Raw genomic sequence first — 15,540 nt, 5'->3', positions numbered from 1 at the left:
TAGTACAATGAGGAAGGTGTATCAAAGAGCACATGTATGTTTCATATGCAAGGGGCCTATGATTCAAAACAGCCCAAAATTAATCTTTATCTGCCACTGGCAAAATGTATTTTCTTTGAATGTGGGTTTCAATGCTGTTTCAATGAATGTGAGTTTCAAGGGCAGAGAAGTTTTAATGCTAAGTTTTCATTGTGAGACTGCATTGCTTTGTTTAACAGATTACTTAATGTTTGTGCTGTAAAATACAAAATAAAACTTTCAAATGAAGTCCAATCATTGAAGTAAAGCAGTATGCACATTAGTGTTTATGGTAAATGGAGTGAAATAGCCAAGTAATGGTTAATTGGAATGGCTGCAGAGGCTCCAGTTCAACCATTATTTTGTCAGGGGAAGGGCAGCAAACTCAGACAGGCCCAGCTGAACTATACCTCCCAACTGTCCAGATTTTCAAAGAATGAATAGATTTTTGCTTCTTATTTTGGTTTGTTGTTCATAAAATTTGTAGTTTTAATTCCTAAATGATTTGCCAGAAGTCACTAAATAATAAGTTTCAGACTTCATAACCTTCATAAAAATGCATGTTAAAGTAAGAGCCGTTCTATCAACTGTCTCAATTTATACAAGAGCAATTTTAGTACTGTTTATATGTGCCCCAATATATTTGGCCTTGTTCAGATTTACTGCATTAACAGGTTGAGAGGTACATGCAAATAAATTGCTTTATAGAATTAGGCATAGCCAACCTCTCAATGTCCCCAATTTTTGGCTCAAAATGTTGCTCTTCCCCCTAATAATCCCTCCTCAAAATAGCAATTTTGGAAGAAAACATGGAGGGTTTACAATTAAGAAATAACTGTAATAATCAAAGTTATAGATTACTTGAAATGCATGTAGATTCTTTTATTTTGTCAGCTGCTCAAGGTAGCAGTACTAATATTAAAGTGTCCCTTCTTTGACAGGTAGAAGCTGTATTGTGTGTCTATTTTATATTTTTGCATCACATTTTTGGTCCATTTTTCATAAAATTGTGTTTTTTGGCAAATTAGTGACAAATCACTAAAGACTGAAGTTAGAAAATGACAGACATTTGAGTTTCAGATTTTATACCCTTCAGAAAATTCATACTAATGCAAGACCTATTCTATTATCTTTCTAAGTTTATTAGAGCAATATTTAAAATTGTCCTTCTTGTTGTGCCTTTGTCCCACTTCTGTGTATGGCTTTGTCCAGATTTCTTGCTCTTGAAGTTGAGAGGTATGACAAATGTGTCAGGGCCATCACAGTCAGCCAGAGATTTCAAATTGTGACATGCTTGTTGCACCCCACTCCCCATGTAGTGACTCTGGATGTGTCCAAGCAAGGCAAGGAGTAGTTGTATCTACCTTGGATGGGGAGGACACACTGCATAAGTACTACAGTGGCTTTTCATCTGTCCTTGATTTTGCAGAATGGTCTGGTTTCTGTCATATTTTTGTACTGTTGATTTATGCTTATTACTCAAAGTGCCTGTTGCTCTGTGTTTAAGTAGCAATGCTTTAATGACCATAAGGTAAGCTTGTCTGACATCGTAAGATGCAAGTAAGCTTTAATAAGCATACTGTTAAAGAATTGCCAACATTGAAAGCCTTTCTGTTGTTGCCATGCAGAGAATACTTGACTAGATAATGTATAAGCCTTGGGTATTAAAGGACAGGATTCCATTATTTTAAAAAGCTCATTACACTTGTTGGAGACTTCCAGTCATCTCTACAGGCTTTACCCGTAAACTAAACAGAATGCCAATCATGTGTGGTCCATAACCTGTACAGTAATCCTTTAAGCAATGTATCTTGAGCTTGTTTCTTGTTTGCTTTTCATTTTTTACTTTTATCATGTTTTCCCCATGAAACGTTGTCAGGCAGCAGGTCTTTTTTGGATAAGAAACATTTTTACAAGTGGGGCATCACATACATTTCTACTTTCAGCATGTTGCTTGGTACTTTAATAAAGCTGAATATATTATAATTAGAACTGCAGTGCAAGGAGAAGTAGTTTGAGTTGAGTGCTTCTGGTTTTTCTTATACTTGATTTTGACTGGCATTCCTGTAATGTATTTAAAAAGTAATTTATTTTTTCATGCCTCACAACCTTTTGTTTCCATCTAGATATTAAGTAAGCTGTCATGCAGCCAATGCATTGAAATATTTTTATTCTTCTACACTTATTTTTGTCTTGATTGGACTTTCATAATGATGGTTTGCCACCCAGGGCAGCGTATTTAATTAAAGTTAGTTTTTTTGTGGTTTTGTGCATAGCTCCTCCCCTTTATGGTTGACCACACCCCTTCCCTTTGACCCCGCCCATTCAGCGCCTCCTGCAGCCCCCCTGTGATTTGAAGTCACCAGCCGCCACTGCCCATTAACCCTAGGCTGCTGTCTCATTCTTACTCCCTGGAACTGCATTACCTTGGATGACTACTTTTATTTCCTAAGCAAAAGACACAAATTAGTAGATGAGGCAAAAATCCAGATATTCTTTGAAAACCCATACAGTTAAGAGGTATTAGTTCATGTTCAATACAACAGGAAAGCCGCAATTTAATGAAAGTGTACTCTTAATGTATGATGTATTTGTGAGCTAACTTGTTTGTGTTCAGTAGGTAGACTGATCATTGTTAGCCTCTTTGTGCATGCATCTCTCTCTGTCATGCACACATATACACACATATACACACACACACACACACTCTTCTTCTACTTTCATGCACACAATTCTGCTTTTATGCATGCACTCACTCACTCCGTACTTGCCTATTAACACAGGTAATTGCTGTCCCTTTCAAAGGCAACAGCGGCAGATCAATACATGAGTCCCTCTTCAGCGAGAACATACACACACACACACACACACTGATTGTTTGGTGCAAAATAATAGCATAAACACACGGACCCTTTTTTGGCTCAAAAACTAAATTAGAAGGGTGCTTTGGTGCATGTGCACACCGACATTAGCGTTACAGGTCATGGGAGCGAAAAACACAAAACAAAAAAAGTGTTTTGGGGCATGCGTACATCGATGTTGCAGTTAGAGGTTGAGGGCCGCATGGAAGAGCTCTGAGGGCCGCAGGTTGGACATGTCTAATCTAAAGCTTTTATAAAAGGTACCTTCCTCCTGAGACCCTATGTCAGGGATCCAGTTCTTTGGGATTTAACCCTACTCTTGCAAGCTTGACTAGACCTCCCTTTGAACCAGCCACTGCAGGTGATTTGAAACTGCTGTCTTGGATGATCTTGTTTTTGGCAATTAATTCTGCAAGTAGTTCCCTTGCATGCTTCCTTACCTTATTTTTCATAAGGGCAAGGTTTCTCTGTGTCCCAGTTCTTCTTTCCTACCTAAGATGACATCTTAAACCTGAATTACCCAGTCCATTTACCCGTTTTCTTCAGATGTTCATTATCTATTGAGATTTTATTTGGACAGAACTAAAGTGTTCAGCAAATCAAACCAGCTTTTTCTCACTGTCAACATTACTTACCAGTTGTATTTCCTTTGTTTATTCATTGAAGGGAATCCCTTTACCTGACAAACCTAGAGATCTGAAGTAGGATATTCATTTGTCTGCAACCTGTGGGTTATGGATCCGATATCGGATCCGAACCGGCATGGTTTTCCAGCTATGGATCCAAGCTCTCAGCTCCTCCCCTCACCCATAATGCCCTGCTCTACCCTCATGACCCCAGATCTCGTTTGCCGCGCTGGTGACTGGATTTGCATTCATAGCTCTCAGCTAAGTGGTGATTTATTACCTGTTAAAAACAGAAAATTTTAGTTTTTTGTGTAATTCTGTGTGAAAGTTTAGGTTTCCCTTTCTGATAAGTTTAATTTGAGTTAAATTAAGTAATTTTTTTTCCCTCCCCTCGCTGTTGCGTAGAGTGTGTGTGTTGGGCCTGTGTGTCTTTTTGTTTTAAGTTACTTTTAGTAGCTTTTAGTAGTTTATAGATTATGGCTGATCAGCCTAAATCTATTTTTCTGCTCGAGTGTGGCCATAAGCTCTCACCGCTGATGGCCACACTCGGTGTTAAGTGTCTGGGTTGAACACCTCACATCTGGTTGTTCCATTTGTGCAGGGTTCAACCCCAGGGCACTGAGGGAGCGGAGGTCCAAGCTTGTCTTGGCGGGTCTTTTACCGCCAGACTCGCCCGCCTCCGCTCCTTCGGGAACAGCTGTGGCTACGGTGGTTCCCCTGTGGCACCCTCCTGCTCCTGGGACTCAACCTCCCGCTTCTGGAGAGGAGAGGGATGCTAGTAAAAAGGACCGGAGGGAGAAGCACCACAAGCGGCGGGCCGAGACCTCTGTTTCGCCCCGCCAGCCAAGCGGCTTCTCCCGGCTCCGTTGTCGGTTCGGTCTCCTCCTTCTCGGCTCCGGTCCCCTGTGTGCTTTTCACCGGGTCCTGAGGAGGAGGAGACCCATCGCCAAGGCTATCGAGGAGGCACTCCAGGCCTACCTCGGTAGCCTCGCCGAGATCTACTCATAGCCTTTCTGATGCTGATCTGGACCGGATGATGAGAAGGTTCATCCAGGCCCAGATGCAGATGGGAGTGTTTGCCTCCCTCCGGGGAGCTCAACACCCTTTTTAAGCCTATTGCTCCTTCTCCGACCCGCTATCTGGGTTCGAGCAGCTGGAGCCGAGCAGCTTCGGAGCGGTGGGTCGGCGCCGATAGTACTTGGTACCGGATCCGACCCTGCCCTCGAGTGCGTCGGACCCGACCTCGGAGCCTGGATCCGAGCCGGATCCGGGGATCAGTGCTCCTTCGGCGCCGTCTGTGTCGGAGCGTACTGTCCTTCGGATCCGAAAGCGCCGGGCGCCGCTCCGTCCACTCGGATCCGAGGGGAGCCGATTGTCGGATCCTTTGGTCGAGGTCGGCTCCCTTCGGCTTTGATGTAGTGGAGAGGGCTCTGTTGAGGGTCTCCGGACCCCGGCACTTGTTCGGCTCCGTCCCGCTCCCTCTGCACTGGGCCAGGCTTCCACCATCCGGCCCCTGGGACAGCCCGCTTGTGCCCCAAGTTGCTCCTATGGAGCAATTGGTGCTGCGAGGACTCCTCTGACAGCCCCCAGAGGATGTCCCTCGCAAGCATACGCAAAAGGAGGCACATTGACTCCCGAGTCTCTCACAGAAGACACGGACTTGGAGGAAGGGAAGGCTCCCCACGGTCACCCCGAGGATGTCTCCTTTGGAGACATCATGGAAATGCTCCGTATAAGGGTGGTCTGCCCCAAGTCTTCCTCGGACGAGTCCGTGTTCTTGGAGGCATTTGAACGGGCCTGTCTACCTCTTGGGTGTCCCCTGCCGACCCCTGGTGGACCTTATTACCACCAGGGCGTGGAAGGAACCGGACACCGTGGAGCCAATTCCCAAAAGACCGGATAGGATCCTTAGTCCGCCATCCGACCGGGCCCATTGGAGTAAGGCGCCTCCGGTAGATGCCATGTTGACGGCGCGGCCACAAAGAGGGAACTGGCTCAGGAGAGTCCTCAGTCCACCCACCGAGCAAGGAGTCTCGGATGATGGACCGCTTGGGGAAGCGGATGTTCAGTTCGGCGACCTTCTCGGTAAGGGCGCTGAACTATTTGGCACATGTCATTAGGATGCAGCGAGATCTTATTAAGGAATACGCTGCATCCCCTGAGTCCATTTCGAGGAGGACAGAGTTCTGCACTCCACCCGTATGGCCACTCTTAGGTCAGTTACAAATACTTCTATGCGGCTACTCTCCCATGCAACGGAAGGCCGCTAGAGCTGCGGGACAGGACTGGTCACTAGACGCCAGGCCTGGCTCACTGCGATTTTTCTGAGCCCTTCAAAGCGTCGTTGCGAATGCCCCTTTGATGGTTCTGCTCTGTTTGGCAAGACCGTCATGACGCTGACCCAGAGCGAAAGGACGGAAGACGCTGTCTGCCGTCGGAATCCGCTTCTCTGCACCCCAGAGGCCCTATTCTAGGAACCAAAAGGGTCAGAAGAAGATGTGGTTCCGAAGTCGCAGCAGTCCCAGCCTGCTCCGGACAACCAGTCCTTCCGTGGCAGAGGAGGACAGGGAGGACGCCGCCCTAGAGGCAGAGGGGCTCCCAGAAACTTCGGGTCCAGGGAACCTTTCTCTGAACGGCCCGCGCAGCAACCCTGAGGTTGCCCGACTGCTCTACTCTGGAGGCAGTCGGGGACGTTCGGGCACCTAGCGGCATGGGAGTCCATAACATCGGACCGCTGGGTTCTCCAAATCATATCCAGGGGATATCGCATTCCTTTCCTTCACCTTCCAAAGTTGAAGTCCCTCCCAGACGTCCCACCCGGTCAACGGGAGGCCGCTTTGGCAGAAATTGGCCATCTGCTAAAGAAAAGAGCCATCCAGCCCGTTCCCCCAGACCAGATCGGATCAGGGTTCTACTCCAGATTCTTTTAGTGCCAAAAAAGACGGGGGAACTAAGACCAATCCTAGACCTCTCTCTTGAATCTGGCAGTCCCCAAAGAAAAATTCCGAATGGTCACTCTGCAATCTATTCTCCCCCTTCTGGGAGAAAATCACTGGATGTGCTCGATAGACCTCAAGGACGCTGCACTACCACATCCTGATGGACAGGCGCTCCAGGAGGTTTCTCCGCTTCCGGCTGGGAGCCAGTCACTACCAGTTCCGGGTCCTTCCCTTTGGTCTCACCACAGCCCCCAGGGTGTTCACCAAAGTATTAGCAGTGGTAGCGGCCCACCTGAGGCTTCAGGGGTGCGGTCTTTCCCTACCTGGACGACTGGCTTCTTACCGCCCCAACAAGGCATCTACTTCTATTGGCGTGAGACTCCTTTCTCCATCTTGCTCCCTTTCTGGGCATCACAATAAATACAAAGAAATCCAACCTGGCCCACACAGCTCTTAGATTTTATAGGGGCCAGGCTAGACACAAGGAGTTTACGAGCCTTCCTCACTGCGGACAGAGTTCTAAATCTGCAGCTCCAGGTGCGGGCCATTCTCCATTCAAGTTCTGTTCCAGCGGAGTTGGTCCTGAGGGCTCTAGGGTCCATGGCATCGCTATAGCACTTCTTCCTCTTGCCAGGCTCAATATGCGCATTCTACAGTGGACGCTCTTAGTACAGTGGTCTTACCTTGCTCTCCCATGCATCATCCCATAGCGATCAGCAAGGCTTGCAAGCGGTCCCTCTTGTGGTGGCTCCACCCGGATCTCCACAAAGGCCGCCCATTTTGTGCTTCTCCCCTCTCGCCACGGTGACCACGGACGCCTCCGCCTTGGGTGGGGGCACTTATGCCGGACCGTCCAAGGCACGTGGAACGATTCAGAGACCTTACTGCATATCAGTGTTCTAGAGATGAGAGCAGTGCTCTTAGCGTTGCTAGCACTTCAGGACTTTCTTCCCTTGGGAACAATTGCGATTCAATCGGACAACATGTCTGTTGTCTGGTACATCAACAAGCAAGGGGAACAAGGTCTTACCCTCTTTGTCGTGAGGCCATGAGAGGTTGGGAATGGGCAATCTCCACCAATCGCTTTCTAATAGCAACGCATTCCGGTCGGTCCAACATCCTAGCGGACAAGCTCAGTCGCACCATTCTGACCCCTTACGAGTGGTCTCTCAATTGTCAAGTAGCGGAACGCATATTCGCACGGTGGGGAACCCTTCATGCGATCTTTTGCTTCTCCCTCAAACACCAAGTGCGACAGTTTTTCGCTCTAATACCTCCTCCGGAGGTACCCCAAGAGACGCTCTGGTGCATGCTTGGCCACCCGGTCTTCTGTATGCCTATCCACCCTTGCCTCTGATGCTCCAAGTTCTTCAGAAAGCTTCTCGGTGGGTTGCAGAATGATTCTCATTGCTCCATTCTGGCCTCGACAGATCTGGTTCCCTTCCTAAGGTCTCACTCGGTGAATCCTCCTTGGATTCTAGATCCCATCCCGGATCTGATATCCCATCCATCCTGCATTCCTCCTCCGAATCTGGACAACCTGAAGCTGACCGCTTGGCTGCTCCAGTTCCACTCTTGATAAGGACTCCGGTATTTCATCACCGGTTAAGGCAATTTTGGTGGCAGCTCATAAACCATCCACTAGAAAGGTTTACCGAAGCAAGTGGAAACGTTTCTCTTTGTGGGCGGAGCGGCAAGGCCTGAATCCCGGTTCCTCTTCCTTTAGTGCTTGACTTTCTAACCACTCTCTTTAACGATGGTGCCAGCAGTTCTACAGTCAAAGTACAACTGGCAATTTCTCACTATCACATTGGCCATGACTCTAATCCTCTTATGTCAGCCAAATTGTGTAAAGTTTTTCTTAAAGGTACTTTTCTTCTCAGGCCCCCTATAAAACAAGCAGTTCCTCCTTGGGACCTTTCTCTGGTCCTACAGGCCTTGACCGCCCTCCTTTCGAGCCAGCTACGGTGGATCTCAAATTCTTGTCCTACAAGACAGCCTTTTGGTAGCCATTACATCAGCCAAGAGAGTTTCTGAACTTCAAGCATTATCAGCTAAACCTCCTTACTTGGTATTTCATCCGGACCGTGTCTCCCTCAGGACCAACCCGTCCTTTCTTCCTAAAATCGCTTCTGAAGCAAACATCAATCAATCCATTAACCTCCCTGTTTTCTTCCTAAATATGAAAACAAAGGTGAATATAAGCTACATTCACTAGATGTTCACAGGCAACTTAGATTTTATCTGAACAGGACAGCTGGTCATAGGCAATCCGACCAGCTGTTTATTTCCTTTGCAAAATTCAATTTGGGCAAGCCAATCTCTAAAGTTTCTCTGTCCCGCTGGATTTCACAGTGCATTTTATTGGCTTATCAAGCTTCAGGAAGGCCACCGGAGGGTGTTCATGCCCATTCAACCCGGTCAGTATCTACCTCGGCAGCCTTCAAGGCTAGGATTCCTCTAGATGATATTTGTGCAGCAGCCACGTGGGCTTCATCTCATACGTTTATTTCCCACTATAAGTTGGATCTTGCATCTAGGGGTAGAGCATCCTTTGGCTCAGCGGTGCTCGAATATCCTTCCATGATGGCCGCCCAAGATTCAGGTAGCTGGGGACTCTGTCCCACAGGTTGCAGACAAATGAATATCCTACTTCAGATTTAGAAGTTATGTACTCACCATAACGTTCCATCTGAGTAGGTGTATTCATTTGTCTGCAACCATCCCGCCCTCCTATCCCCCTGGCCTTTCAGTTTCCTGCATATTCTATGTTACCCTTTTTAGGGTTTTGTTGCTTTGGCAAACTCGATCTGAGGTCATGAGGGTAGAGCAGGGCATTATGGGTGAGGGGAGGAGCTGAGAGCTTGGATCCATAGCTGGAAAACCATGCCGGTTCGGATCCGATATCGGATCCATAACCCACAGGTTGCAGACAAATGAATACACCTACTCAGATGGAACGTTATGGTGAGTACATAACTTCTAATTCTTTCCACAAGGGCTATTGTCACTTCAGCTGCCTTTTTTGCTCAGGCCACTTTAGATAATATTTGTGCAGCTGCTATTTGGCTTCGCTCTCATAGCTTTGTAAGTCATTATAAGTTATATATATGGTCTACATCCAGGTCCATCTTGGGTTACAGCTTGAGTAATTTTCTGTTGTAGTGCCACCCTTGTTTGACTGGCTGGGAACTCTCTTCTACAGTTGGGGTAGATGGAAAAGACAATGTTGGATACAAAAGTTACATATTTATGCTAACAGTAGATCCATGCTGTCTTTTTCCTTCCATCTCAACAATCTCTCCTGCCATGCCCACCTTTCCAAATTACCATCTTGTTGAGTTATTACCTGCTGACTGTGCAGACTGACCCAAAGTTTATCTTTGGCACTACTACTGTAGTTCCTTTCTTCCCTTCATACTTTTGAAGAACTTTCCTGCATATATTTATTAGAACAGGCTTTTCCCTACATCTGTTTATAGGAACATGGCAGGGCAAACTTGGCCTGAGACGAATAAGTAATGGCAGTGCATTTATGGAGAGGATGTAGAGCCTCAGAAGTTGGAGAGTCTAAGTTACTGGTCTCAGGTCCAATTGGATCCAGTAGCCCACAGATCGAGATGGATGGAAAAAGACAAAATGGATCTAACATTATGGCAAGTACATAACTTTCATTTTTTTTTTTTAAATAATTGATATGCAAACTTTATATACCTTGCACGTGATTTTTCAATTTCATATGTTTTTACCCAGTTTGGCTTGGTCATAGCTGAGAGTAGTCAAGGACTGGTAGACTTAACATGTTTATCAAAAAGTATGTAAGATAATAAATAATTTTTCTTTTTTTTTTTCAGATGAAGGAGCAGTTGCATCTCTAGACATTGGAGATATGTCCCCTGAAGGACCACAACCTCCCATGATTCTCTTACAACAGTTACTTACAGCAGCTACTCAGCCATCTCCATTAAAAGCAATATTTGACAGACAAGAGCTAGAGGTGATATTGCTATTACTCATGTTTACATACATGTGTGTGTGTGCCTGTGTGTGTGTGTGCGCACGCTTGTGACTGTACATACTTATGTATATCATCATCCCCCCTTTCCCCCACATTTTATATGGGGTGGGATGTTGTCAATTGTCGCCACCTTTTCCATTTCAGAGCCACTCTCCTCTTATCTTCCACAGTGATGCCTGAGAGTCACAGGTCTTCTGACGTAGAGTCTGTCCATCTCTTCGCTGGATGTCATCATAATCTCTTGCCTTTCTCCTGTCTTCCCCAAATCTGCTTTACCAAGTCATCATTTCCTTTCCTGCACATGCGGCTCAACAACATAATCTGCTCTCCTTGTCCTTCTCTATAATTGGGACTGCTTTGGCTTCAGCTGTGATGTCTGTTTCTTTGTTTGTCCCAGTGTGTGCACTCTGCTGACCATCTCAATCACTTCAGGCTTCCTCAGCTGCTGTGTCTTGACTACCCAGGTTTTGTTACTAAACTGACGCACTGGTCTAATGACTGCTTAAGCATTTCACTTTTCAACTTCTTGTTCATTCTTTTATGACATACTACCCCTGACATTTACTTTCCAACTTTTTGTGTATTCTTTTGCGACATACTACTTCTGACATTTACTTTCCAACTTTGTGTATGCTTTTGTGACATACTACCCCTGACACTGTGTCATTTGGCTGCAGCACTTCTGATTCTACCTCTGACCTCCTCTTTCAGGCTTCCCTTCACCTTGACCACTTCTCACAGCTGCTTGAAGCTGTTAACCTTTTAATTCATTTTTCTTCTGTCTCGGTTTTTAGTTTCTTCTGATTTCTCCATTTGCTGCTATGACCACTGTTTGGTCTTTACTCAGTTTCATCCCATGTGCCCTCAGTTTAGAATTCCATTCCCCTGTCATGTACTGACATTCCTTTTTAGTCTGTTTGTGGCACATTCATCATCTGCAGCAACAGCAGCTTTGCTGATCTGTCCTTGTTGACCTGTTTATTGATCTAGTCCATCATGACTATGAACAAACAGGAGTGGAATCAGAACTGAACCCCTATACACACCCACTCTGACTGAGAACCACTTCCTTACTCCAAACACTGTATTTGTGACAATGAGACCTTGTGCATAGCCTGCCCTCCTCTTGATGCTTTTCTGTTGCAGGAAAGATGGGGAATGAAGTTTCTCCTTTCTTCTAAGGTGGTTCTTTAATGACACTGACAAAAGACATGACTACAAAGAAGGAAAGGCAGCATTTAGTCATATTGAGGTTAAGACTTTGCTGAAGATTCTTTCTTCTCACTTGATGGAAGTTCTTTCTGAAATAGACTGCCCTGCTCTGATTGATCATGCCAATGATCTGGTGGTCTCGGCTGATGCTTCCTAGACCTTTTATATCCAGCTGTTTCTTTTCTGCAGTTATATTTTTCCAGGTATTCCACTGAGTTTTCTACTAAAATTTTGTTTTACTCGTGCTTTGTGTTGTAATTCTAGCTGGTCATTTGTGTTGATGCATTTATGTGTGCATATGTGTATATGTTTATATATATATATATTATATATATGTGCACATATATACATATACATTTGTGTATGCATACGTCTGTGTGTATGTATATCAAATATGTTGTGTATCAATAAATGTCAAAACAAAGGGAGTATATTCAGTTGAAACATAAATCTCTGAAAACACAACTGAAATAAAAAACGCTGTGTTTCTAAGACAGTTGCGGTTGTGCAGAGGAATAAAGCTCTGGCTGTGGACCAGGTGAGCAGAATTTGAATAGTGGCTTGTATCTTGACTAACTTGGCAGTGGAGCATGTATGTACTGGGGGGGGGGGGGGCTGAGAAGACTGCACAGAACCACAATCCCCTCAGAGAAAGGACATAATTGCACAGGCCTCCTGGGGCAGGATTTGAGTCCACTAAGCATGCAAGTGAAGGGGAGGAGAGGAAATTGATAGTGAAGAATGAAAACTCCATAAAACAGCTGTAGTTAACAAAGCACAGTCAGCTACAGCTCGGTTCATATAAACTATAGTTAAACTGAATGTGTATCTAATCTACCCTGTTCAACAAAATGCATTTCTGCGAAATGTATGGCTCCCATGTCGTAATAACAATGTAATAGCATTACAAATGAAACCATCATCCTAGGGGACATTAACTGGCTTGATATTTCTAATCAAGACCCTTCCACCAGCATAAGCCTATATAACTATACATAACTAATAACCAATATAACCAGGCCCAACAATAAAACAGGCAGTGGCTCAATTCTGGATTGGATACTCGTCTCCAATTCTAACAAAATCTCCTCTGGCAGACTTCCTTAACAGTATTAGTGACCACTTACCAGCCTTTATAACTAGTAAGACCACCTCAGTCCTAAGCACACACCAAGTTAAGCAAACCAGAGATTTATCTCACTTCTCCCCCCAACACCTTTAATGAAATCTTACAAAGGATCAACTAGAACCCCACTCAAATATCTTCCTCTCCATGAGGCTGTTGAATTCTTCATTTTAACATTTCTTAGAATTTTAAATAGTTTAGCCCCCACCGCGACTAAAAAGACTAAAAGCTAAACGAGCAACCTGGCTTACCAGACACACACAGCAAATTATGTCTGCTAGGGGTAAAGCTTGGAAAACCTGGCAAAAAAAATAAAAATCCTAATGACCTCATTCAATGTAAACAATTACACAGCCAGGCAAAACAACTAGTGATTAAAAATAAAAAAGAATACTTCCTAAGCCTTCAAGACCAACACAAATTAAACCCAAAGAAATTTTGGATCCCAATCAATTCCCTTCTCCATCCAGGTAAAAATAACAATTCTTGCCCTAATCCATGTAAACCTCCCACTGAGATAGCGTTGCTCTTCAATTCATATTTTGTCGACACAATAGCTAAACTCACCACTACCTTCCCACTTATAGACCCTGTCCACCTGAGCCTCCCACTTCACACTCCTCTACTACTCTTCTAGTCTCATTCTCACCTATACCAACTTCCACTACAAAAAAAATACTTCATAAACTCAAATCTTGTACTAACACACTAGACAATTTACCTGCCAAATTTCTACAACTGTCTGCAAACTCCATTGCATTATCCTGTCAGCATACTCCTCAGTTGATCTATTCAGGAGTCCAGTATACCGAACATATGGAAGAAACCATTTGTTCTTCCACTCTGTAAAGGTGGTAACAACTCTGATATCTGTACTTTCCGACCCATCGCTATCCTCTCTCCCATCTCTAAAATATTAGAAAAATGTATTCACACTCAACTTCTTAACTATCTTGTCCAAAACCAAATACTTTCCCCCACACAGCACGGCTTCAGACCAGGTCATAGTACGTGCACTGCTATAATATTTTTTATGGACACAGTAAACCGAGCTCGCGATGCTGGTTACATAGTCTCTTCACTGTTCCTAGATCTTGCTAAGGCCTTTGACACGGTTTCACATCCCCTTCTGCTCACAAAACTCACTAACTTAGATCCCTCACCCCATACCTTAAACTGGTTCTCAGACTGTCTCATCAAATGGCAATACTGCTTTTCATCTTTTCTCAACACAACCACAGGTGTACATCAAGGATCTATACTAGATACCCTCCTATTCAGTATATTCATTAACAACTTCCACACCACTCTTATCCAAGGCACAGTTATCCAATATGCAGATGGTTCTAAAATCATTTGTACTGTCAAATTTATATCTGAGTTGCAACATCTTACCCAATATGCTTTTACTTCAACTGAAACCTGGATGTCAAACAACCATCTCGTTCTAAATCCCAATAAAACCAACCTTCTAATATTTTCCCCTCAAAACAACTACCACCCTGAACAAGAATGATTTTTCTGTCTAATCGCATAATAATACTCTCATTGAAGTCGTTCCAAGTACTAAACTGCTAGGAGTTATTACTGACCTCCATATCCATAGCAACATCAAAAGTTAGGCACCCTCTATAGACAAAATACTACATTAATATGACTGCTAAGAAAGCTCTAGCATCATCGTTCCTGCTACCATCTCTACTATATGGTGCCGCAATCCTCACCAATATCCAGTCCTCTCTGAAAAACAAACTGGACTCATTACAACAAGTTTGTCAAATTTATGGAAATTCAAAAAACTCAGCACACCACTGCTTATCTCTACAACAGCTAAACTGGCTCGAACTCCCACACTACCTCACTTATTCACAATTAACCACTGCACATAAACTCATAAACAAGCCTTCAACTCTCGCCCATCCCTCTCCTTCTTATTGACTACATACCACCCTAGCATGCCACTAAGTTCCAAAAACACGATGCTGAAAGTTGAAAACCCTAACCTTGCAGCTGGTCAAATTCTGTACTCTTTTACTGTCTCAAAACTATGGAATGCCCTCCCACCTTCTATCAGAACAATCAGTAGTGCTGCTCTCTTTAAGAAGTCTCTCAAATCACACCTCTTTTCTCTTTGGCAATGTACTTGTCCCAAAATAGTACCTCCTAACACCTGATCCACTATTATATCACTGTACAATATCACTGCTTAGGAGCTCTCTCTGACTTGCTTATGCTTACAAAACTCGAACAAGTAATCAAAACTGCTATCCTACCTGGCTAACTCCATCCTAATGATCAGATTGTACACAATGCCGATGTGTAATGTTTGTAAATAACTTATACCACTGTGTTTAATATTTATTTCCATGTATTGAGACTGTATCTACACTGTATATTGTGCTTTTTCTTGTATGTACTGTTAATGTTAGGTGGAGCTTTTCCCCCCAGATCTCTACTGAAAATGGGCTTACCTAGGCCCAGTAGATTTTCCCAGTTAACAAATGCAATAAGTAAATAATAAATAAATAAATACATATTTATTAGTATTGTACTGTTGTAGTCTGATGGAGCTATTCTCCCTGGGCCTCCACCTGAAAAGAGGTTTCTTTGTCCAAATGGGCTTTCCCAGTAAAGAAATGCCAACGTGTGTATATATATATATATATATATATATATATATATATATATATATATATATGTATGTATATATGTATGTATATATATATATATATATATATAT

General features: G+C 44.0%; 1 protein-coding gene across 1 annotated transcript in view; it reads left to right on the top strand.

Annotated features, from left to right (window-relative positions):
• Window positions 1-15,540, top strand: part of HERC2 (HECT and RLD domain containing E3 ubiquitin protein ligase 2) — a gene marked incomplete in the record, with an annotated part of 3,551,743 nt that overhangs the window by 2,079,011 nt on the left and 1,457,192 nt on the right. Inside the window, 1 exon segment of the mRNA XM_044072055.1 lies at window positions 10,299-10,441. Coding sequence (XP_043927990.1) covers window positions 10,299-10,441 — 143 coding nt within the window.

This window comes from Protopterus annectens, chromosome 5.part0 (assembly GCF_019279795.1).
Source record: "Protopterus annectens isolate FY-2018-M chromosome 5.part0, PAN1.0, whole genome shotgun sequence".
Classification (NCBI taxonomy): Eukaryota; Metazoa; Chordata; order Ceratodontiformes; family Protopteridae; genus Protopterus; species Protopterus annectens.
Note: the sequence above shows the minus strand (reverse complement) of the source record. Positions and strands in the feature narration are given on the sequence as shown.